Genomic DNA, 24,077 nt, shown 5'->3' on the forward strand with positions numbered 1-24,077 from the left:
TACCCAGAGTCAGAGCTATAGACATAGATATAGATACAGCTTTAGCCATAACACGATTTTGGTCGGCGGGTTCTTGCAACAGGCGCCAATTGCAAGCGGAACCAGAGCAGTGCCAAAAACAAAACACACATCGCCCCCAGGTTTATACATAAGTATAGGTGTTTAAAAAATCATAACAAATGTTACGACTATGCTGCACCTTAACTGTTATTAATACAAACAAAAATCAACTTAAAGACTATTAAAAACCTAATAAAATAATTAATTTAACATTAAACTAATGTAAAGCTTGTGCCAACATATATCAGATAATTTTATGTATTATGTACGACTTTGTGCATTCTTAAGTATTAGCAATACAAACAAATACTTTAAAATCATAAAAATATATTTAATAATTTTACGTCATCTTTTAAATAAATTTTAAATTTAGATGTTATCAAATTCGTAGCTTAATAACCCAAATTTTTTGTCCTATTAAACGAAAATTAAAACAATTTATAAAGCTATTCAATCCATTATTCAATTCTAATTTTCTTATGAAATAAAAGATTAACAACCTAAATACTATTAAATAATCCAATTTCATCACAACTTGAAGGCGGACTAAATAATATATTGCTCTTCTATCATTGTATAGCTGGCAAACATATATCAGGTAGTGCAATTAAATAAATTTAGAAATGAAGAGAATATTTAAATGAATAAACCATTGCGAAAAATATATGTGAACCAAACTAGCCATTCAACAAACAAGATTTACTGGGAAAGCGAAAATAACCATTCTCTTTCGTCGGGTGGCCAAAAGGAAGAATGTGGCAATTGACTTTGCGACTGCAGCTATGATCCTACACTGTAAGAAGTTTAAAATAATAAAAGAAAAAAAATTCAATCAAAAAAATAAATGCACAAAAACATTTGTTTATATTCTATATAGCTATTTTACATTGTAGAATAAACATATAAAAATTTCGAGGATCAAAATGTTTAAGGATTTATACGTAGTCTGGTTGAATAGGAAATTTACTACTAGGTGTTTACATAAAATTAAAAATATTTTTAATAGTAATATCCGACAAAATATTTTTCGTTTTTGACTTAATAAACAGAATAAACTAAAACAAAAAAAAAATATATGAGTTATTTTATATTATTAAGGATATTGACGTAAAAAGAAAAAATCATTTCATAAAACTATATATTTTCGATAAGGAATTAACAAAAACTTTAAATTGCTAGTAAAATTGAATCGAGTATTTTTTTTCTGACTGACGCTGTGGCTATGGCTATATGGCTATCGTTTTGGCCATGTCAGTTTGAGGGGCCTGTGGCAATCAGAGCGAGTTTGGTTCCGCGGAACCAACAACCAACGTCGACGGCGACTCATTAACAGGCCAAGTTGCACGTTGCCTGCTGCTATTTTTCAAGAGGCAACAACCAACGTCCAAACGGCAACGTGCAACACTTGACTTGCGGCTCGACAAAAGTGGCTGACTGACTGACTAACTGACTGACTAACTGACTGACTGCAGTTTGGCAATTGGGCAAGTTTTTGAAGTTTGCGTTTGGCCGTTTGGGCGCTTGGCCAATTGAAATGTTGCCGTCTTGGCTTTTTGGCATTTCGTGCGAATTTCGCCGTCTAACTCTAGCTCCATTAGCCATCTAGAATTCTTGTTTGCTTGGGCAAACATCAGAGGGGATGGGCCCTCTTCCCTTCGTATTTAATATTTAATGCTGCACTCGAACCGGTTACTGTCCCACCCGCCAAACAAAGAGCTCTTTCCAAATATTGTGTCCAACATGCACCAGCAACACTTGCGAAGCGACATCCAAAGATCAGCGATCAATGGCGAAAGATCAAACCCATCAGCGCGATGGCAACGCTCGTGGATCGGCTAAGACCAACTAGGCGTATACGTACTGATAACACGATGTCTACATTTGTTTGCATGTACAAATGTTTGCGAGGCAAACACGGTGCCACAAAACAATACAAATAACACAAATAACGTGGAAATGCACACGAAACACGACGTTGCAAAGCAAACATCAAATAGTGTAAAGAAAATGCAAAGTCAGTCATGCAAATTTAGTGCCAATAAAGATATTCGGTTATTTAGAACGCGTAAAAAAGAGAATAAAAATAGTTAAAATAAAAACCAATGAAAATAAATGCCGTATAAAAAAGACAGTTAATTGAAGATGTTTGGCAAAAGAGAATTGCGAGATAATGCAAGACAAAATATGAGTAGTAAAAAAGTTATTAGAAATAAAAATAAAACCAATTAGGGTAACAATATTAAAATAATTTTTAAAAATTAAAAAATATATATATATCTTTGAGTTAAAAACTTTTTGAATATTATTCTTCTTTTAACTATTTTTTATAATCCCCATATGTATATGCTTAAATTTTGCAGTCAATAAATCCAAGTAAAATACTTAATCGAATATTGATGAAGTGCCAAGGAAGTCTCTCAATAATTGTTAAAAGAAGCTTACGCTTTGCTGCGTTGGTCCATAACAATAAACATAAAAAATCATTTAATCACTGATAAATATGAACAAATAGCCGATGCTTAGATTGCATTAGACACACGCATATTTTTCCATTTTTGGGATTTCCAATCCAATCAAAGATCCACTTTTGTTAGGCCGTCGTGGGAAGTCAATGGGTTGAATGTGACTCGAATAGCCCCTGCATTCGCCTATGCATTTCGGTGAATAATATGATGTTGGTGGTGATGGTGATGGTGATCATAAATGGGGATGATAATGATGATGCCGATCAAGTTTGTGTCTTGTCTAAGTCTTTTGTTTTGCTGCAGTGGTGAGAGGGTATTGCGTTATGTACATTGCACTGAAAAATACACATTAATGAGGTTTAATATGTATTATATTTAGTTAAAATACATTTCATACCTTTTTGTGGCCATATTTTTTTACATTTTAATTTGATTTATTTTAATAAATCCTCAAATTTTCTAATATTAAATTATAGTGTAAACACATTTTTATATTTTTAATTTTATAAATTTTTAAATTTATAAATTTTTAATTTTATAAATTTTTAAATTATAAAATGAAAAAGACATAATATTGATAACACAACAAGATTCATTTGTTTTAAATATAATAAATTATTATTGTGTTTAAAAGATCTTTGAGTTAAATAAACTTATGATCTAAAGCCATTGATTTTGTTCAAAGCTTTGAATACAAATTTTTTCAAATTTATGTTCATAGAAACAATTGTTTTTGATAAGCCACTTAACTTTTTTAATTTTTTCCGTGTATTTGCATAGGGTGCCTCTTCAACCTGCCCCGCCCACTATTCGTTTGGCTTTCGCTTTGGCTTTCAACTCCTGCAGCGACCTTGGTAGTTGTAACCCATTTTCGTTTTCAATTTCGATTTCGACTTCAATTTCGCTTTCAACGGCGGCCACTGCAACGATTTGTATACGGAATTTTAAACAGTTTCTTTGTCGTACATTTCGTATTTTGTGTTGGCCACGATATATGCATATGCCGATGTTGATGTCGATGTCGATGTCGATGGCTCTTGGCTGATAGCCCAGGTCCAAGCTAAGTGTCTTGTTTGCTCGAAGGGCATTGGAGCTTGGCTAATTCGGATTGAGCCAGGCCCGAAAACCAAAAACCGGCCAACCCACCGGACATCCATCCATCCATCCATCTATCCACATTGCAATGTTTAATTCGTGTTTACTTTATGGATTTTTTTTTCGTACTTTTTTTTTTAAGTTTTCAGCTTAATGGCTCTTTGTCCAATTAACGAGTTGAACTAATGCTAAAGTTCAAATTCAAATCGCACTGCGTAATTAAATATAATTAAATTTTAAGAATCTGCCCGGCATTCTCCCTTTCAACATTATTTAAGTCTCAGTTGTGGTTGTGAATTTTGATTTAAATTTGTTTAATGCATGAATTTAATGAGCAATTAACTCGCATAATGCCCACAATCATCAAATTTGCAGCACCTGAGGGCAGATTATACAGGTTTATGCTCCGAAAAAACAACTTTCAAAGAGTCCAGCGAACTTTATTCTACAGGTGGTCAGAAGATCATTGAGGAAGGCACTGGCCACCAATTAAAATTTAAATAGTGATTGATAGTCTTTGAATCATTTTTCTTGTTTAAACAATTTACACGCGACATATGAAAAAGTATCCATAACAAAGTTGTAAAGTTGTTAAACCATATTTATAAATGAGTAAATGAAGTTATTTTCAAGCACATCTTAATACCCGCGATAAATTAATTATGTAAACACAAGTGGAGCTTCGTTAATTAGTTCTTAGTAATTCTAAATACAACAATGTTTGTCTCCTTAGCTTTAATATTTACTAATCTACCCTTTCAGCTTTTCTATTTCTTAAACACTCAAAATAATAAAAAAAAAAATACAATGTAAATAATAAAAAACTAAATTCAATGAGGAAAAGACCTCCAATTCAACCCTGATATTGAATCATTGAAAACTCCCCTTCGCGTAGTTCGTCGATTCTGTGGCTTAATTGTTACCATTATTGTATTTTACCGCCCTAATTGAAGTTCTGGTATTACGATTTTAAGGAAGTTAACACAAGTGCTTCACAATAAAAGGTACGTTTACAATTTAAAGTGACTCGATGTATCATAAATGTGGCCAAAGAACAAGGAAGTCGACGTGGAGCACACATTACCAGAATTACCTCCATAGCCACTTGTACTTGTACTCGTATGTCCATAACTAAATAACTAAATCCACATTGTACAAGCGGCGACAACAGCGAACAGCTAAATACGAACAACTAACAGCAGCCAACCGAAAGATGAAGACCGGGCCACAATTTAGATGCCGTAAAAACGATTTATGTTCGCGTATTTTACGCCTCGACCAAATCCCAGCGAACCGCAGATTGTACAGTGCGTACAGTGCGTTTCATAGAGATACATTGCAAACTCAGATGTTGGTTGTACTTATAGTTTAACGAATATTAGATTATTTACACCGAACTATGACCAACACTTGAGTCTTAAAATAAAGATGTTTTAATAATATTCATTACACGTTGTTATATGTTTTATTATATAAAATAAATTATCTATATATAAATTTAAAGGGAAATTTATTATTCACAACCTGCACTCAAAAAAAAAACTAGTACACCCTTATAAACTATGTAAATATACACATATGATTGTACTAATACAACATTTTAATAAAAGTAATTCTATATGTTTCACCCTACAGAAACTTGATTATTTAAATTTAAGTTGGTCTCTGACCAAATATATATTAAAGACTTGGTAAAGTTTTACAATAGCAAACCAACGTTTAAAGTTTGAGTTCTATTTGGAACTTATATAAAGCATTTACATTTTTATTTGGTACAAATTGGGTTGAAAAACACTATAATTTTTTCTGAACCACCAGATGACCCTATATCTTCGTCGCGTGCTGTCCGCACATAGCCACGCTCATATGGACACGATTGTCTGTTTGCTTTTGGCCAATTCATAGCGATGACTCGAGATCAGCCTCCCTTCCCTCTTTCGCAAGTTCAAGGCCCGGCCATAAAAGCACTAAAACACAGTATGTGTGTTTACATTGCCAGAATTGACCATTGACCAAAGAATCTGTGAACAAGAATTGATATTCAATGTTTAAGTTCTCCTCTCCGGTCAAAGTTCCGAAAGTTGTTTGCCAAAACGAATGTTTTCGGACTTAGATTGATGGGGTGGGGAACTGATGCCAAACTAGTCTCTGCATTTGCATAAATTTAATTGAAGACATGAAGTCGAAATATCTGAGATGGCTGCACCCACATCTGAATTCCCATCTCCATGGGAAAGTAAATCGTAAATTGGGACTATCTGCCCGGAAGTCGGCGAAGCAGTGGGGCGTGGTAAAACAAAAAACGACGACTCATCCATCGATCAAGAAATCAGTTCCTCGAATATAGTTCAAATAGCAGTCGGTGAGGCCTAACGCCAGCCCCGCCCATTAACTCTTCCTATTCACCTGATTTTAAACTATACTATACTACACTATATATATAATACGTATATATAGTGCCGAGTCATTCTAAGTGGGTAAAATGGGGGTCTGTGTGGTCGAGGTTGGCCAACGTTTACTCAAGTCATTGACACGTGTTTTTTTTTTTTTTTTGGGGCCAATGAATTCAGGCTGAATTGATTTAAAAACGTTTTGGGCTCGATCCAATCTGATCTGCATAAAGAGAGTAGTTTTAATGGGGATGTTTCGATTCTTTTGGATTGGACAAGTTATTATATAGAACTTATGGTTTTTTTTAGGTCAGGTTTGGCTATAAAAAACCAAAAAAAAACACAAAGAAGTGCTGGCATTCTCTAGATCTTTAGTATATCTATAGTTTCTTTAGCAATTGATTTAAAAGTTTATTAGTACCCATTGTGTATCGTTAATATACTTAAATATACTTAAATATACTTAAATATACTTAAATAAACTTAAATATACTTAAATATACTTAATAATAAGTATAATAAACCAGGTAAATATTTGGGAGTAAATATTAATACTCTTGTTTTCTTAGATAACCTATTTTCAAGTGTACTTTACAAAGAAATAGTTAGTTTTAATTTTAACAAGTAAAATTTATTAAGAAATTCCGTATATAAATTTTAAATTTTAATATTTGGAAATCTTAAATATTCTTATTAATTTATTAATACATTTAAAAATACCGAACATAGGTATAAGCTTTATTTACTCACCATACTTTGCATTAAAGTGATTCCCTAGAAACCAATGCCTAATGGGTAATATTATTTATTGAGTAACCAAACACATCATCCATTAAAAGCGCTGACAGGTAAGAACCGATTTCCATTAAGAGTTAACTTTCCGTTTAACTACATATGTACTTTCTGTTTCTACTTGTTCAATTAACATCGCGCGTTAGCAGATTCTTATTTAAATAAGACATCGAACAGTCACTGAAAATTCAAGTATGGGTAATCAAATCAACAAATACCTCAAATTTATGCATAAATAATGATTAAGCAGATTTGCTGGAATATGCTAATCAAGACGGGTACGCAATTCTATTTCTGGACTTCGTTTGCCATTTAAGGGTCGGACCAGAATATTCTGGGCTTGAACTGGTTAAGATTTGTTCTCTTTCGATGGCTTTTCTGCTGACCCATCTGTGAAACAATTTTTTCTTTGGATTGGATTGTTTTGGACTGTGTGTGCTGTCTTCAGCAACTCCGTTGGCATGCCAAGGCTATATGGTATATGGTATGTATATGGTAGCTACATACTATAAATCGTATCGGGGCTTGGCTCTTGCTGACAATCGGTATATTTGGCAATCGGTTTTTGCTGAATTCTGGTTAACTGATTTCAATTGTGGCGAAGACAGCAACAACAACAAGTCCAAATGGGCAACCGGTTCAGGGTGGTCTAATCAAAAGGGTTTTTGGCCATCTACCTTTTGGTTTCCATTTCTGTTATTTATATTTCGATTCCCATTTGGCCAAATATCAACTGTCGGCACGTTCAAGTGCGAAATATACCGAGGAACTCCCCTTAGTTATTGGCCAACTGGGTGCCCGGATCAAAGTCCAGCACGTCCTTGACCCACCCAAATAAGGCCCTGTAGTCGTCATTTTTGGGGGCTGGCCAATGTTTTGGCTTGTTTTTGCCAAGTAAACAAATTTGACATGGGCATTGGGAATGTGCCCATGCCAGAAAAGCTCACACTTGATGTGACTACCTAGAGAGGTTCGTATTGGTAATTATATGAAGAGTTTACCTAGATCTCACTTAAGCTTTTACACAATTGATTAAGTAAGACATATTGATAAACAATTTGAGTTATAAAATATATTATAACGTAATACAACCAAAATTAGAATCACAATTTTCTTAAAAGTTGTTGAATCTATCTTAAGAAGTTTATAACAATTACTATGTTATAATATGAAGTAGGTCAAATTATGAAATTTTCTCAAATGTTTTAATAGCATTTTAATTAGTTTATAGTACTTAATGTATTCAACATAATATTGTTAAGTTTGAACTTTTTGAAACATATTTTTTTGTTTAATAAATAAAAAACTGTATATTAAATCTTAACTGGTAATAGATTATTTTATAATAAAATAGATTATTTATAAGAAAAAGCTTAGATCTAATAGCTAGCTCCCAAAGCCTAAAAGTATTCCAGATATTTTTGGACAGCTAAAGTGAGAGCATTCATATTCCTATACAATCGATTGTAACGATTGCAATCGTGAGTTGAATCAGTTTTATTCAAAGATTGAACTTCAAAATCGTAGTTTTTGTAACGGCAATGTTAAATCGTCATTTTTCCAACAGAAATTTTAAATCACGATGATGAGTGGGCAGCACTGCGGCAGAGTAGAGGTGGAAAATATCGATGTGCCAAACATCGATATCAAACATCGATTTTCAACAAATCGATGACATCGCTGTTCATCGATGTTCCACCACCTCTACTGCTTTTGTTCGTCATTACGTTGATTTCTTCGTTCGTTTCGTGTTTTATTTTAAAATGGCCGATACAAAGGGCGTGAGTAGCCGCTGCGTATTTGTCCAAGTGTCGATTGGAGGTCCGGATGAATCCGGCGATGAGTGGGCGTGCCACCAGTGTATATACATAGATTGCATTCCGGCGATGCCGACGAAGCCGATTCCGGCGCCGCTGTTGATTTGTTTGCCGCTCCTCCACTCGTCCGTCCGTTTATCGGCCGCTCCTCCTCCCCCACTCATTCCTCCGTGTTCGTTCACTCGGCTGGATTTTGGAAGTGGAAATGGGAATGGAAATCAAGTGATTCACAACATGCCGGCGGCGTCAACATTCTTCCTTTGTTTCCGGGACCTCCTCGCTCTCCCTCTCTCCCTCTCCCTCTCTCTCTCTCTGTCTCGGTCGCCTGTGACCCACATAACATCATACATTGATCCGAAGATATGGCAGGAGAAATGGGTGCCAATTGTTTTGGAGACCCAAGAGAAATTTCCACCGCGCGTGATGGGCATGCAAATCAAGTCAAACAATCGCTTTCTAAGACCCAAAACTCTAACCACCAGACTAGCCCTATATAACATTGAATACCCTTAAAAGATAATGCCGAAGATCTGCTTATAGCCTGATGAACAAAAAAGTTAAAATAGAATTATTCATAGTTTGGAATTCTTAAAACTAGGTTTCAACACTTATTTCTTAAAACAAAGGAATTCTTAAAGAAGGTAGTTCATATTTCTGGGTAAATATGCTTAGTGTTGTATCTAAAAGATAAACTCTTCAAGTCGAAAGCTTGTTGTCTCTTTCGTGGATTTTATAAAGTTTTGACTAACTGGGATAACTCTAATTTTACTAAGATCTGACGAACGCGTTTTTTGGCTGGCAGACGTTTTTTTTTGGGTTTTGTATAGTTAAGGAAACTCATTTAACAACTTTTTCTTCAAAGACTACCTGCCAAAAAAACATTTTCTTTAAGATCATTGTTTTTTTTTTTTTCTTACAGTTTTCCAGCATCGAGACGCCTGGCTATGTTGGCTTTGCCAACTTGCCCAACCAGGTGCATCGCAAGTCCGTGAAGAAGGGCTTCGAGTTCACCCTAATGGTGGTGGGCGAATCCGGGCTGGGCAAGTCCACGCTGGTCAACAGCCTCTTCCTCACGGATCTCTATCCCGAGCGAATCATTCCGGATGCCATAGGTGGGCGCGGCCATTGTTTAAGTCTCTGTTTGTATTATTTATTTGAATGAACCTTTACTTTTTACAGAGAAACAAAAGCAGACGGTTAAACTCGAGGCATCGACGGTGGAAATCGAAGAACGGGGCGTCAAGCTGCGGCTGACGGTGGTGGACACACCCGGATTTGGCGATGCCATCGACAACTCCAACAGCTTTGGCGCCATACTCGAGTACATCGATGAGCAATACGAGCGCTTCCTGCGCGACGAAAGTGGCCTCAACAGACGCAACATTGTGGACAATCGTATTCACTGTTGTTTCTACTTTATATCGCCCTTTGGGCATGGGTGAGTACGCCTTCTCTTGCCCTTTAAAAAGGTCTTAGTCCAGGCCCAAATAAAATGGATTACTCAAATTGGATGCAAAAATTTTGCCAATTTAGATTGTTATTTTTACCTTAAACATACATTTATTTTTATAATTACTCTACTTAAACTGCAGCCTAAAACCTCTCGACGTGGAGTTCATGAAGAAGTTGCACTCTAAGGTTAATATCGTGCCCGTGATCGCCAAGGCTGATTGCCTCACAAAGAAGGAGATCCTGCGCCTAAAGTGCCGCATCATGCAGGAGATCGAGAGCCACGGCATCAAGATCTATCCATTGCCAGACTGTGATTCCGATGAGGATGAGGACTACAAGGAGCAGGTGAAGCAACTGAAGGAAGCTGTGCCTTTTGCCGTCTGCGGCGCCAACACTCTGCTCGAGGTCAAGGGCAAGAAGGTGCGCGGTCGTCTCTATCCATGGGGTGTGGTCGAGGTGGAGAATCCCGATCACTGCGACTTCATCAAGCTGCGCACCATGCTGATGTAAGTGGTTCGATGGGAAAAATTCCCTTTGGGAAAGAAAACCACTTATAGAAAAGTGTTGTTTTTTTTCCGTTTTAATTACAATTGTTAACTGATTGCTATCCTTCTGGCCAACAGAACCCACATGCAGGACCTGCAGGAGGTGACGCAGGAGGTGCACTATGAGAACTACCGCTCCGACCGTCTGGCCAAGGGCATCAAGGGCAAGGAGAACGGCGTGAAGCCGGAGCGGGACAGCAACTCACAGGTGGTGGCCAATAGTGTGCTCGGCGAGAAGGACCGCATCCTGCAGGAGAAGGAGGCCGAGCTGCGTCGCATGCAGGAGATGCTCGCCCAGATGCAGGCACGCATGCAGGCCCAGCAATGAATAGGCGGGTATATTTTGGATATACGCGCTGAGCGGAGGCGGCAATCTATAGTTATACACTCAAGTCGTATATATACATATACACAACATATATTTTGTACGCAGTTTTTCGTTGCGATCGCGCTTTAATTCTACTCTCAATTGTGAAACGACGGGCGCTAAGTATTCTGTATTAATTTCGCATTCTCCATATATACATATATTCGTAGGATTTAGGTATACACAACATATAAATTTATACACATAAACAACATACACCTGCCGCGTATGCAAAACGTCTGCAATGCAATTGCTCCATCAAAAACAAAAAAAAAAACAAAAAACTACCATCAGCGAACTCACTTCATATCACTCCTATCAAGCGAAACACACGAAAACAACTATATTCCTACTATGTATTTAGACACGATTAACAATGGATTATTATTGTACTCTGCATTTAGGCTAAGCGAATCCAATCCGATTTATATTGTATGTTGATTCATTTTTATCTGTTTACCTTCTGTGTAGTCTCAAAGCGAGCGATTTGTTTAGGTTATACTATATGTGCGTAGCAGCCTTTTATTCCGATTTAACTTGACTACCATAGGGCGTTATCCCACAGTGCCGCCCGATTCCTAAGCACGATCTGATTCAACAAGCAGTGAACCCTTCCTAGGCGGTCCCAGGATTCCATGTTTCGTTGTAGAAACTCGGTTTGAAAGGCTGCTCGCTAAAAAGCGCTATCCTCGAACGGATGAAACAAAAACCAAAATGTGAAATCTCTTTTATTATGTATATGAAGACTTTTTTAACCCAATATATTTCTCTATGAATACATATATATGTATGCTTTTTATACAATTTGTAAACCAGCCCGTCTCGTGCTTTTCTTTTCATGGTTGGGCAAATGGGTTTCGAATTAAGGTCAAGTTTTTTTGGGGGTGAAATTTCCAGAAATTCGTTCTAACCAATTTTGGTTGGTATCGAAATGGGATTAAAAAATAATTCTTCATGTCAATAAAACATTTTTTTTTACTAATTATATTGCTACTTTTTAGTTTTCGAAAAAAATAAAAAAACGATTATGTACATTGATTATTTTAAATGGTTTTTAAGTTACTAAAATATAATTAATTGTGAATGCAATTTTTACTTATGAATTCATTTTTTTTTGTTTTTCCTATTTTAAACTGGGTCCTCTTTGTCATTGCTGCAAAGTACAAAATCTACATGCATCTTGGAATTTGTACTGAAGAGTATACTGAAGATCGTTAAAAAATATCCTCCAAAAATATTGACATCTAAGGGCGTGGCATCCTGTCTTCAACGCCTCTTCGAAAAAAAAATTTGGGTTTGTGGTAAACAACCGCAGTGCAGCCCAGGGTTCTTTGAAAGACATCTATCATATTGATATTTTTATATATATAGGGCCCGGATTTCAAATAATTTGGACAAAGTTGGCAACAAAAAGAATTTCTTGAAAAAATAATAAAATACCGTTTATTTTTGTTTTTCGTCAATATCTGCTAAAATATGAACAATAACAAAAAAAAAAATTACAATAGTGGTAGATATTATAATGAAATAAATAAAGGTTTTTACAATTTTAATTCCAAGAAATTTCGAAATCAGGGCCCCAAAATATATGGATTCCGTAAAATGCTATACGCGATCGGATGTCTGGGCTTTTCGGAGGTACAACCATGATTTTTTGCTTATTTACAATTCTTTTGACAGGTCTTTTTTAATTATAAAAAATATATCTTAAATTCTAAGTTGTTTTATCTGGAAATATGAAAATTATTAATTTAAGCAAATTCTTATACCAAACAAATATATTAATAAATGTATTTTAATGTTTTTTTTCTTGGTATTTTGCCATCGCACGGTCACACCGCGCACATGGTGTGCGGTAACAAATTTTTTTAGCTTTGCCGGTAAAAAAAATGTAAATTTAGCCATGATCCGAACGATTTCAATCCGCTGGCTGCTGCAACGTGCCGGTGGTAACCCACACTCCGCCTGGCTGGTGGCCAGATCCAGGGATTCCCCCGCCCGCAGCCTGAGCACCACGATTGGGGTCAAGGCCGAAGCCGCCAAAACGGAGGAGCCCGTGACCAAAGTGGTGGAACCTTCGCAGGCCGAGCTTCTGCGTGAATTCAGTTGCATGCCGGTGCAGCGCATCCGGAACTTTAGCATCATTGCGCACGTGGATCATGGCAAAAGCACACTGGCTGACAGGCTGCTGGAGCTTACGGGGGCCATTGCCCGGAATGCTGGGCAGCACCAGGTGCTGGATAGCCTCCAAGTGGAGCGGGAACGCGGAATAACGGTCAAGGCTCAGACCGCTTCGATATTCCATCGACACAAGGGGCAGCTGTATCTCCTCAACCTGATAGACACTCCCGGTCACGTGGATTTCTCCAATGAGGTCGGTCCTGAATCACAAGTCTTAATGTACTTCACATGCTAATCCTCTAGGTCGATTCCCCAGGTCTCCCGCTCGCTGGCTGCTTGCGATGGCGTTGTCCTTCTGGTGGACGCCTGTCACGGTGTCCAGGCCCAAACCGTGGCCAATTACCACCTGGCCAAGCAGCGTCAGCTGGCCGTAGTCCCTGTGCTCAATAAGATCGACATCAAGCACGCCAATCCAGATCAAGTTTGCCAGGATATGAAACTGCTCTTTGGCATTGATCCCAACGAGGTGTTGCGCGTGTCCGCCAAATTGGGCACTGGAGTATCCGAGGTGCTGGAACGTGTGATTGAAACGATTCCCCCGCCACAGGTTCAGCGGGAAAGCGATTTTCGTGCCCTAATCTTCGACAGCTGGTTCGACAAGTACCGCGGGGCTCTAAACCTGATTTATGTGCTGAATGGCAAGCTAGAGCAGAACCAGGACATCCAGTCGCTGGCCACCAAGAAGGTGTACCCCGTAAAGAGCATCTCTGTGTTGAGACCAGCAGAGTGTCCAGTTCCCGGCTTATCGGCTGGTCAAGTGGGTTTGATTGCCTGCAATATGCGGAACAGCAAGGAGTCTATCGTGGGCGACACCATACACCTGAAGAACCAAGCGGCGAGCGCCGCAGGAAGCTATAGTCCGCAACAGCCGATTGTTTTCGCTGGAGTTTTTCCTGCCGATCAGTCCAAACACGTGGCCCTGCGCAGTGCCATCGACAAGATGATCCTCAATGACTCGGCGGTCACTGTAAAAGTCGACTCCAGTCCGGCTTTGGGTCAAGGATGGCGCTTAGGCTTTCTGGGTCTGCTGCACATGGAGGTCTTTTGTCAGCGACTGGAGCAGGAGCATGGCGCCGAACCCATCATCACAGCGCCATCGGTCACATATCGTTTGGTGTTGAGCAATCCAAAGATGATCCGTCAGCAGGGACGCGATACCATGGATATATCCAATGCTGCTCTCTTTCCGGAACCGCATTGCATTAAGGAGTACTATGAACCCTTGGTTTTGGGTACGATAATTACGCCCACGGATTATGTGGGCCAGGTGATCGGGCTGTGTGTGGAGCGACGGGGATTGCAGCAGAGCTCAGTGAATATTGACGAAACGCGTATCCTGATGAAATACGTCCTGCCGCTGAGCGAGATCATCCTTGACTTCCACGATCGGCTAAAGTCGATGAGTTCGGGATATGCTAGTTTCAGCTACGAGGATCACGGCTATCATCTGTCCCATTTGGTGCGTTTGGATATTCATCTGAACGGCAAGCCCGTAGAGGAGTTGTGTCGCATTGTCCATGTCTCCAAGGCCACGAGTGTGGCCCGCCAGATGGTTCTCAAGTTGCGCGAGCTCATACCAAAGCAGATGGTGCAGATCGCTATCCAGGCGTGTATAGGTAGCAAAGTGCTCGCAAGGGAGACCATCAAGGCGTATCGCAAGGATGTGACGGCCAAGCTCTACGGAGGGGATGTCACCCGGCGGATGAAGTTGCTCAAGCAACAGGCCGAGGGCAAGAAGAAGATGCGCATGTTTGCCAACATCCGCGTGCCGCACGAGACCTTTATTAATGTGCTCAAGCGGTAGGAGAATCCCAGCCAGAATTTCCCATCGCAAAACTGTTTGTTGCCAATTTAGGTAAGTGATTGTTGTTATTTCAATACATTTTGTTTGTAATCAAACAATTGTTTATAATTATTTATTATAAAAAGAATCCTAATTATTGAATTTAAAGTTTTAAAATGCTGGGATTAACATAAACCAAATCTTTACCTTGAAACTTCCTTTATTACTTTTAAACTTTGTTAAGAACTGACTTATATTTCATTCATCGAATTATCAACATTTTTTAAGTTAATTTTTAGTTTTAGTACTTTATTTTATAGTCATATATTGCGTAGAAATGAATCAATCTAACATGTTGAAACTTGTGTTGCTCACTTAAAAGTAAATGTTTGCCTATAGCCTATTTGTATATTTATTGTATCGGCTAACAAATATCTCAGGAATGGTCTGCCTCTTATCGTTGTGGGCTTTTCACTTGCCCCCATTGTGCTCTCCAGTTTCCGCGGTTATTGCGATATGTCTTATCATTGTTTGGGTTCTGTACTGAAAATAGAACAATTCCGTCTTATAATTATGCGGTCGTTGAGTTGGGCGTGGCCGTGCAACGCCCCATTTTCAAAGTTCATTAACATCAGAACTAAACTAAAACTATCGCATAACAAAACCGGTAGACGGAACTTTCCATTTTTGGTGCACTTTGGGGGGGAATGTGTGTTTTTGAAAATGCAGCCATTAAGTTGTCGGTTAGTTTTTATTTCAAGAATATTTAAAAAAAAGTATTTGATCAGTAACAAAATCAAATATGTCTCATTTCTTACTTTACATTCTTTACTTCTGCAAAAAGAAAAAAACACATATTTATTAAAGCAAACTTTCCTTATTTTATATTAAATAAATAACTTGTTACTAAATATTTTTAATAATAAAATTATGTTTTTTTTTTTATTGATATTTAAAGCATTATTATCGTATTGTTTTTTATTATTTATTTTTGTTCTTCCATTCACATGGACCTTACAAATCTTTGTTTTCACAAAAAAAAGAGTATTTAGGACTCAATTTTATAAATTTTTTTTAGGGGGTTCTCTACTTCACTTATTTTTGGCCTTGGCAGTATAGTTGTTGTTAGTAGGTCTCGCGCAGAAGGAAAGCCACAAGGAAGAAGAAGAAGAAGCAGAGACAGGCAGACATACACAAAAATCGAATTTCCCTGACCCTGAAAACTGGCATCAAGCAACACATGCAATCGTACACAAAGACGATAGAGACAAGGAGAGAGAGAGAGAGAGAGAGAGCTAGATATAGTGCATAACGGCATCCCGCCGCCCCAAATTCATACGTAAATACAGTAAACGCCCTGAAGAGTGAGCCCTCTGTTTAATCCTTCAGATACAGATATAGCTTTAAGTTCTAGCTAAATTCGATTTTTGAATTACGAAAAACAAATTTACAAAATAACTATAAATTTCAAGCAAGACATTATTTTATTATCTATATATTACTTAAATTGGTTAAAAATTAAAAAAAAAACGAGCTCAGTGTACTTACATTTTTCACAATAAGCTAATAAAGCTTAATAACTTAAATACTTGTTTTTTTTAGCTAATTAATAATTCAATTTTTTAAAATAACATAAGATCAAGATTTCACAGAAATACACAAATTTGTATTTGTAAATATTTTTTTAAAAAGCTATTTTAACGCACTTGTCTCAAATTTTTCTCTATAATTGTTATGGATTAACCCATTGGACAAAAAAGTATTTTAGCTCCCTTTCAAACATAAGAGGGTCTGTATTGTTTTGAAACCTTTCATATACGGGAAGAACAGTTGGTTCACTATATCGAAAATTCACTGTGTGTGTGAGATAGTCAGTTTGTTGGCTTGCTTGTGTCGCTCTCTTAACCGACAAGAGAGAGGAGAAGAGAGTGAACCGAAGTGAACCTCCAAACCTGAACCGTTGTGTGGTGGGTGGTAAATTGCGGGGGGTGGCGGTGGGTGGGTTGTTGTTCTGCCATTCATCCCCATGCGCATGTGTGTGTGTGTGACCTTGAAAAACAATAACATTGTTGTTGCCCCTGGCTTGGGCAAAAATGCAAATTGCAAACAAACCGAATCGGCAACCGTTCGAGCAAAACTGTTAAATGTGGTTATGCAATAAAAAAGCACGGCAATCGGTTTGGGGGGTGGATGTACATACAAATATAGTGTATATAGTATCCCCATACACGCACACACCAATATTGCAATTTGTCGATCAACTTGTTGCAAAAAAAGGGGAAAAGTGGAGTGTGGGTATTTTTCTTATTTGTGTAGTCTAATCATTTTCTGAGACCTCTTTTACTACTTCATTTTTGTTTTATGATTTTGTTCTCATGACCTTTATTTACTATTTCTATTTAACTTAGATTTGTCCCATAATCCTTACCATTTATTTTTAATTATGCATTTCAAAAAACTGTAAATCAATAATTTTTTATCGCCGTTTTCTTTCTTCCATGTCATTTTAATTTTTTTTTTTAAATACTCTTGTCAATTTTGTACAATTATTTTATTCAATTTTTAAATATGGTACATATGTATAGAGTTTTATAAACAGTTTTTAATTTTTGTAAATCCCCCTTAAATAAGTTTCACTATGTACGATTTTCCCAGTAACAACAACAAATGAAAAACAGCTGAGCGAGCGCAGAAAGTGCAACAAAGACAACTGCACTCCCTCTCTCCCACTCGGCAAATGGTTACTTTGTTATTGTTTTTGGAGACAGACGTGTGTGTGTGAATGTGGATGTGAATGTGGATGCGTTGCGGATGTGGGGAGTCACATACACGCGAAAATACAGAGGGGCGCCTGCAGAAAGAAAAAGTAAAATAAAATATTTCGCTGTAGCAATGTTGTTGCTGCGCGCAATAAAGCGTCAGCAGCGACGAGAGGCACCCTGGGCCATAGTGGTATTTAATTTCGAACTTAAATCAAAACAAAGTGCTTATTAACTTAAGTTCCCCATTTTTTTATGTATAGAAATTGCAAAATATTTTTTAATTTTATTGCTTATAAAACTTCGCATTATTAAATAAATAAATCAAATATGTACAATAAATCATAATTATGAAAAAATATGTGCACAAAAGCTATTAAAAGCAATTTTAAAAACCCTTTTTCAATTTTTTTTTTTAATCTGGTTTATAAAATGGTAACATCTATTGCATCCAAATTTCCAAACGCAAAACAAATCAGATCGTTTTTACAAACGTTTGGGCCCATAGTGCGAGGCGACGTCTCTACATAGTCGCCTTTTGCTGCCGACGTCGCTGCTTCTGGCCGCAGCACAAAAACACAAAAACAGAAAACACAGTCAGTTTTCATTCTCATTTGACATCATCAACATTGAAATTTAATTAAACGAGAGCAGAGTCTTCGATTCGAGGCAATAATTTCATTCAAGTAATACGCGATTTAAACAAAGCTTTATTTATGCTAAGGCAATAACATGCAGTTTTCATTTAAGATTTTTGTTTTGTGCGATAAAATCTAAAAAATAGGCGACGCGCACAAAATAACAAACGTCATCAGCTGTTCTATGTTTGTGTGTTTGGGCTCAATATGCGGGAGAACTTCGTGTGCTTGTGTGTGCATGTTGTTTAATTTTGTGGCTTATTTACTTATTAAATTGGAATAAAATTATTGCATTTCGAAGGCAGTTGAAAACCTAACCTAGAAAACTAGAACTAAACGTTTGAAGGTTATGAACAGACCCACCCCCTCCCCTTTTACCCACCGCCCCCTTTTAAAACTTGGCCTTGACCGTGTGCATCTGTGTGTGTGAGAGCAAAAGAGATAGAGTGAGACGGCCAACGGTAACCAACAGCTGACAGCTGCACTTTACCTTTTGGGTCAGGTGGCAACGCTGGCAAAGTGATCCTCTTCCCCTCTCTTTCCTTTCCTTTAAAAAACAACACAATAACGTCAGTGCGTTGCTCGCACAAACAAATAAGTTGAAACCAAAAGCAACAAGAACAGCAACAACAACAACAACGGGCTTAATCAAGTTCAAAGCGAACTGTGTGAAAAAGAGAGAAGGCAACGCACTCGCACTCTCTTTTCTAGCACTCTCCCCTTCGCACACACACACTAGCTTACGCTCAGCTGTACACGTAGCCTGTTTTCGTTTTTTTGTTTTTTGTCTTTATTTTTTCCATTTCTTTATTTCTATATTTGTGTGTTTTGTTTGTCACATAATTGTGCAATAGCAGTACGAATAAAACATTATCAATATTGATGACAAAGCTTATATTTAACGTTGTTAAAAAAATAACAAAAACAAAGAACCATATTAGTAATAAAAGATATAATATAAACCTTATCTAAAAGGTAACAAAATATTCAAAATATTTTACACAGAAATTGATCACACCGACTAAATTTACTTTCTGTATAGTTGTTATAGTTAACGTTAGCAAAGAGTGTTGTAAAGCATTGGAAATAAAAAATGAAGTGAATCTTTTTGAGTGAGTTTGCCTTTGTTGTTATTTTGTTTATTTATTTTGCAAATATATGTTGTGCTTATGTATTCACTGACCGTTTTTCAGATGTATGTGTAAGATTTCGTTTTAATTTCATAATAATAAAGAAAGCCTTGATTGTGTGTGTGCTTTTTATTTTTGTTTAAGGAACTTTTGAATTGGAAAGAATGAGATGGAAGGAGGGAAAGGCGTCACAACAAGCACACACACACACGCACAGCTGATCTCTTTCTATCTCTGTCATCTCTGGAAATTTGTAAACAACTCAATATCACAAAAAGCAGAGCTGCCAATTAGTTTTTTTTTTCCAGCCACATTGGCATCGCCGTTTTCTTGCATTTGTGAAATTCATCAACTAAAAAAAGTACACAACTTTTTCCTTACTTCTAGCGTAATATGTTCGAGGATCAGGACTAGACAACAAAGGTGAAAAACAAAAACAACGATCATGATCAACGGCTTCAGCGTTGGCGGGGGTCAACAGGTGACGCCAGCAGGTGCTGCAATAAAATTGCACTTTGCCTACAACAACAACACTAGCAACATCAGCGGCAGCAGCAGCAGCAGTAGCAGCAGCAATAACAACAACAACTACAGTGGCCTTAAAACAGCGGAGCAAAAAATGAGCAACAACAACAACACTGGCGAAGTGCTGAAAATATATGAGAGAATGCGGAACACAAGTGGAGCAAGTGCAGCAGCAAGTGGCAGCCAAGGATCAGGCAGCTTTATGGAACTTTCTACTGCACCAGGAGCTGATGCAGGATCAGAAACTCTTCGGGCAGTTGGTTTCATCCAAGGATCAACCATTTTCAGCAAATCTGCATCTATCAGAGCACTTTCTCCCAAACTGGGAGGAGGAGGAGCAAGGCCATCTGGAGTTATCCAAGAATCAGGCGTTTCTACGACTTCCAGAGGGATTTCTACCGGATCCGGAACTGTCCTAGAATCAGCTACACCAAGGGCAATTGGCATTAGTCAAGAATCTGGCAGTTTTATGGACTACCAAACAGTAGCTCCCAGATCAGCAATCAGTTATTCAAGAGCAGTTTGCAAAGCTGTACCATTAATGGGTGTTCGCAAACGATCGGGAACTTCAACCCTTGGGACTGGAACAGGTGCTCCAAGTTGTATTGCGGCGGTAAAGGGAGTTTCCCAAATAGGAGCAAGCGGTCTTCGCTGGCTGCCCATGCCCGTGCACAACGAGAAGTCGTCAAATGCAGGAGGAGCCGAAACTAAAGTCGTAGACAGAGCAACAGAAAACTCTGGATCACCCGTAGAAGCTGCAAAAAGTGCCTTAGCTAACTCTCAGCCGCAGCGCACGGAGGACCAAGAAAATGCCTTTCGACGCATCGAGGATGTGCACAACTATGCCAAGCTGCAGGACTACAGCAGCGACACCGACGACGAGGAAGACGAGGAGGAGGAAGAGCTCGACGAAGAGGAGGAAGATGAGGAGGTGATCCAGGTGCAGTTGCCAGTGCAACAAGAGATCACACGCATTCGTCGCGAAGCCGCCGAAGAGCATGTGGACGTGGATGTGGTCACTGTGCCGCAGCCGGAGCACGATCAGGATCGCCATCAGGTGCATCAGCAGCAGCAGCAGCAGCAGCAGGATCAGCCAGCGGATAACATCCGGCCAGAGCACCATGCCCGACGCCCCATGAATGCGTTCCTAATCTTCTGCAAGCGACACCGCGGCATTGTCAAAGAGCGCTACAAGACCCTGGAGAACCGGTGTGTTTTGATTGTTGCGGAATAATGAGCTCCCAGAAAACTGACTTTTGTTTTTTATCTCGATTTTAGTGCCATTACCAAGATACTGGGCGACTGGTGGGCTGCACTTGACGAGCAGGAGAAGCACTGCTTTACGGATCTGGCGCAGCAGGTGGGGCATTTTAAAGTTTACCTTAACTAAGGTTCCACATTTGCTTTACACACCACCATTTCGTGGTCTCCATAGAGGTTTCTAAGAGAATTTCACTCGTTTTGCAGAACAAAGACGCCTTTTTCAACGCCAATCCCAACTTTAAGTGGTACAAACTGCCGGCTCCGCCGCTGCGCACGCTGGCCACCCGTCCCAGCAATACGGCTGCTGGTTTGTTCATCCCCAGCGAGGATCAGCAGCAGCAGCAACAGCAGCAGCAGCAGTTGCCAACTCCACTGCAACTGCAGTGGGCAGAGCGAGGCGAGATACCGCGGGCTCTGCTGCGCCGCAACTATTTTAAGCTGGCGGACGAAACGCAGATGGGCGATCTGAGCTCGCTTCTGCAAGTCCATGTACAGGAGAAGGACTACGCCCTACAGCAGGTGCTTAGCGAGACCAGCCAGTTTCTATCTGCCCACATGCCCGGAGGCAATCCGAATGGAAATGGCAGTAAGCGCTCCTTGCCGGACAGCAACTCTAGCAACTCCAGCGAGGAGGAGGCGGCTAACGGTGGATCAACCAGCAAGAAGGCGAAATCGTCGCGTTCCTGCAAGGGCAAGATCTACCAGGAGCTGGTCAACTCCGGCCAATTGACGGCTATAGCTAAGAAGAGCAAGGCTCGTTCACCACCGGCGGGAAATATGGGTGGAAACTTCGTGGACATTCCCTTAGATGCGGGACCAAACACGCCGCCCGTTTCACCACCGGAACGCCAAGGCAGCAGCCCCGATTCCATGCAAAAGCATCTGAGGACCGTTTCCGAGTCGAGCAGCAGTGGTTTTTTTGATCTCGAGGAGAAGATCAAGGAGCTGCCGGCCCTCAGCTTGGATGCTTATCTGCAGCGTAAGCGCAGCACCAAAAAGAAGAAGAAGTTTAGCGGCAGCAAGAAACAGAGGAATTTAAGCAGCGCCAGTGGCGGCTCAGTGGCTTCTACTGCCGGAGCAGTAGTTGCTACAGACAAAGGAGCAGCCACTGCAGCCAGCGAGCACTTGGTAAGGATTAAGCAGCAGCAGCAGCAACAGCAGCAACAACTGCAGGTCGTAGGCAGCCAGCGACGCAAGGCGCGCAAGGAGAGTATTACGCGGCGCGATGTTAGCGCAATCGAGCAGGAAGTGGCCTCCATTCTGCCGCTGACCATCAACGGTAGCTACTACTTCAATCAGAGTGGTGCACCCAAAGCGATGAACGCATCCGTCATCTCGTCATCGGCCTCGCCACCGCTATCCTCGAACTCCTCGTCGTCGTCCTCGTCGCTCTCCTCGCAGGCGGCCTTCGACGTGACCTCCTCTACCTCAGATCTACTCATTCTGGCCGAAGTGGCCGCCAACCGCACTGAGCTGACCAAGTCCAACTAGCGCCAGCAGCACCACTGGCTGTCCAGCATTACCACCAAATAGTTAGCCCAAATTCGATTTCATCGCAAACTGCAAGATTTTCGTAATGTGATAAGGATATATTTAACACAAATTTACTTTCTTTAAATTTTTGTTGAATTGATCCAAATATTCTCTTTTTTTTTCAACCCCAAAAAATGGCATAACAGCTTTTAAAAAAGAAGAAGTGCATGCCTTAAAGGTAAATCATATCAGCATCTACAGCAGGGTAAAGGGAATGCCATTGAAATGTTTAAAATATTTTATGTTTTAGCCTCTTTAAAATGCATTGTTATATCATTTTTTTGTTTTTAAGTCGTCATCACTTTAAGAAAAACTAACGACAGAATATTCCCTTACAAAAGAGAAAATGTCAATTGAAAACTTAAAAATTATAATGTATACGCCAAGTTATTGTCATTATGATAGTCTTGCAGTTAAGATAAGCACCCTTCTTCGATTCTTACAATGCTTTAAGCTATTTGCTGGTGGTGCCACACGGAGATGAAAAAACAGACATTCGTTGATCTACAATTTAGTCAATAATATTATGTAAAAACAAGAAAGCGAGCCAGCAAAAGGGAAGATGAGAAGAGAAGAGAGTCGGGACGGCAGCGAATTATGTATTTTTTTGTTATTATGACGGCTGGAGAAAATCCGCGTCAGTTTCACACGCATATATATCTATATATTTTGTATTTAGATAACTTGTTCTGTTTTTTTCTTGTTAAGTTTCTCCTTTTATCGGGCCGCGTTCGATAAACAGCAAAATTAGCAAAACCAACAGCCGAACGCTCATTAAATGTTAATTATTATTATTTCTTATATATAGTCGTAATTTATTGCTATATTTGTCAAAACGCAAACAATTTGCAAACAAAAATATATTCATTTTAAAGTGGAAACATGAAGATTTTTATTTAAATGCGTGGCTTAATATTAGATGGTCAACATTGTATTAAATGGAAAAAGGGAACCTGTTCCTTGAAACACTTTAAAATTATAAATTCTATGATAAATTACAGTTTTCACTTAAAGCCCAGTCAGCTTTTTTTTTGTAGTTTTAACCACTAAGTGGGGTTTTGAATTTAAATTTGCGAGCGTTACAATTGGTATCGATAAATATCTTAACAGCTTTGTGCTCAAATCAACCCTGTTTGCCTGGCCAGTGCTGCTAAGTGCCAGTAAAACTTGATTTTTAGCCGGCTGAAAAAACTGAGTGGGCGGCGAAAGGAGAGAGAGCAAGCGGTTAAGAGAGAGGGGCGGAGAGTGGGGGTCCGCTGATAAGATAAGAATGATTCCTTGG

At 39.0% G+C, this 24,077-nt stretch overlaps 3 protein-coding genes across 3 annotated transcripts; all 3 read left to right on the plus strand.

The window, feature by feature from the left end:
- Window positions 1–8,480: 8,480 nt before the first annotated feature.
- LOC128265451 (septin-1) lies at window positions 8,481–11,795 on the plus strand. Its single transcript, XM_053001465.1, has 5 exons — window positions 8,481–8,583; window positions 9,539–9,731; window positions 9,799–10,057; window positions 10,212–10,577; window positions 10,695–11,795. The coding sequence occupies exons 1-5, from the start codon at window positions 8,566–8,568 to the stop codon at window positions 10,942–10,944; spliced, it is 1,086 nt and encodes a 361-aa protein (XP_052857425.1). The 5' UTR covers window positions 8,481–8,565; the 3' UTR covers window positions 10,945–11,795.
- A 986-nt stretch (window positions 11,796–12,781) lies between these two features.
- LOC128265443 (translation factor waclaw, mitochondrial) lies at window positions 12,782–20,007 on the plus strand. The gene is made up of 3 exons (XM_053001451.1): window positions 12,782–13,357; window positions 13,421–15,019; window positions 19,862–20,007. Exons 1-2 carry the CDS (start codon window positions 12,782–12,784, stop codon window positions 14,966–14,968), a joined length of 2,124 nt encoding a protein of 707 aa, XP_052857411.1. The 3' UTR covers window positions 14,969–15,019; window positions 19,862–20,007.
- Window positions 19,920–23,676, plus strand: LOC128265442 (probable serine/threonine-protein kinase yakA). The gene is made up of 3 exons (XM_053001450.1): window positions 19,920–21,208; window positions 21,278–21,359; window positions 21,467–23,676. The coding sequence occupies exons 1-3, from the start codon at window positions 19,920–19,922 to the stop codon at window positions 22,751–22,753; spliced, it is 2,658 nt and encodes an 885-aa protein (XP_052857410.1). The 3' UTR covers window positions 22,754–23,676.
- Window positions 23,677–24,077: the final 401 nt, after the last annotated feature.

Source organism: Drosophila gunungcola, unplaced genomic scaffold (genome assembly GCF_025200985.1).
Source record: "Drosophila gunungcola strain Sukarami unplaced genomic scaffold, Dgunungcola_SK_2 000125F, whole genome shotgun sequence".
In the NCBI taxonomy this organism is placed as follows: Eukaryota; Metazoa; Arthropoda; class Insecta; order Diptera; family Drosophilidae; genus Drosophila; species Drosophila gunungcola.

What these genes read in the sequence shown, in the direction of transcription:
- LOC128265451 (XM_053001465.1), top strand. An exon ending in AATCATTCCGGATGCCATAG is followed by an intron (nt 9,732 to 9,798) that starts GTGGGCGCGGCC and finishes TACTTTTTACAG; the next exon opens with AGAAACAAAAGCAGACGGTT. An exon ending in AAGCTGCGCACCATGCTGAT is followed by an intron (nt 10,578 to 10,694) that starts GTAAGTGGTTCG and finishes TCTGGCCAACAG; the next exon opens with AACCCACATGCAGGACCTGC.
- LOC128265442 (XM_053001450.1), top strand. Translation starts at nt 19,920, where the DNA reads ATGATCAACGGCTTCAGCGTTGGCGGGGGTCAACAGGTGACGCCAGCA. An exon ending in TACAAGACCCTGGAGAACCG is followed by an intron (nt 21,209 to 21,277) that starts GTGTGTTTTGAT and finishes TCTCGATTTTAG; the next exon opens with TGCCATTACCAAGATACTGG. An exon ending in TTACGGATCTGGCGCAGCAG is followed by an intron (nt 21,360 to 21,466) that starts GTGGGGCATTTT and finishes CTCGTTTTGCAG; the next exon opens with AACAAAGACGCCTTTTTCAA.
- LOC128265443 (XM_053001451.1), top strand. Translation starts at nt 12,782, where the DNA reads ATGTTTTTTTTCTTGGTATTTTGCCATCGCACGGTCACACCGCGCACA. An exon ending in ACGTGGATTTCTCCAATGAG is followed by an intron (nt 13,358 to 13,420) that starts GTCGGTCCTGAA and finishes TCGATTCCCCAG; the next exon opens with GTCTCCCGCTCGCTGGCTGC.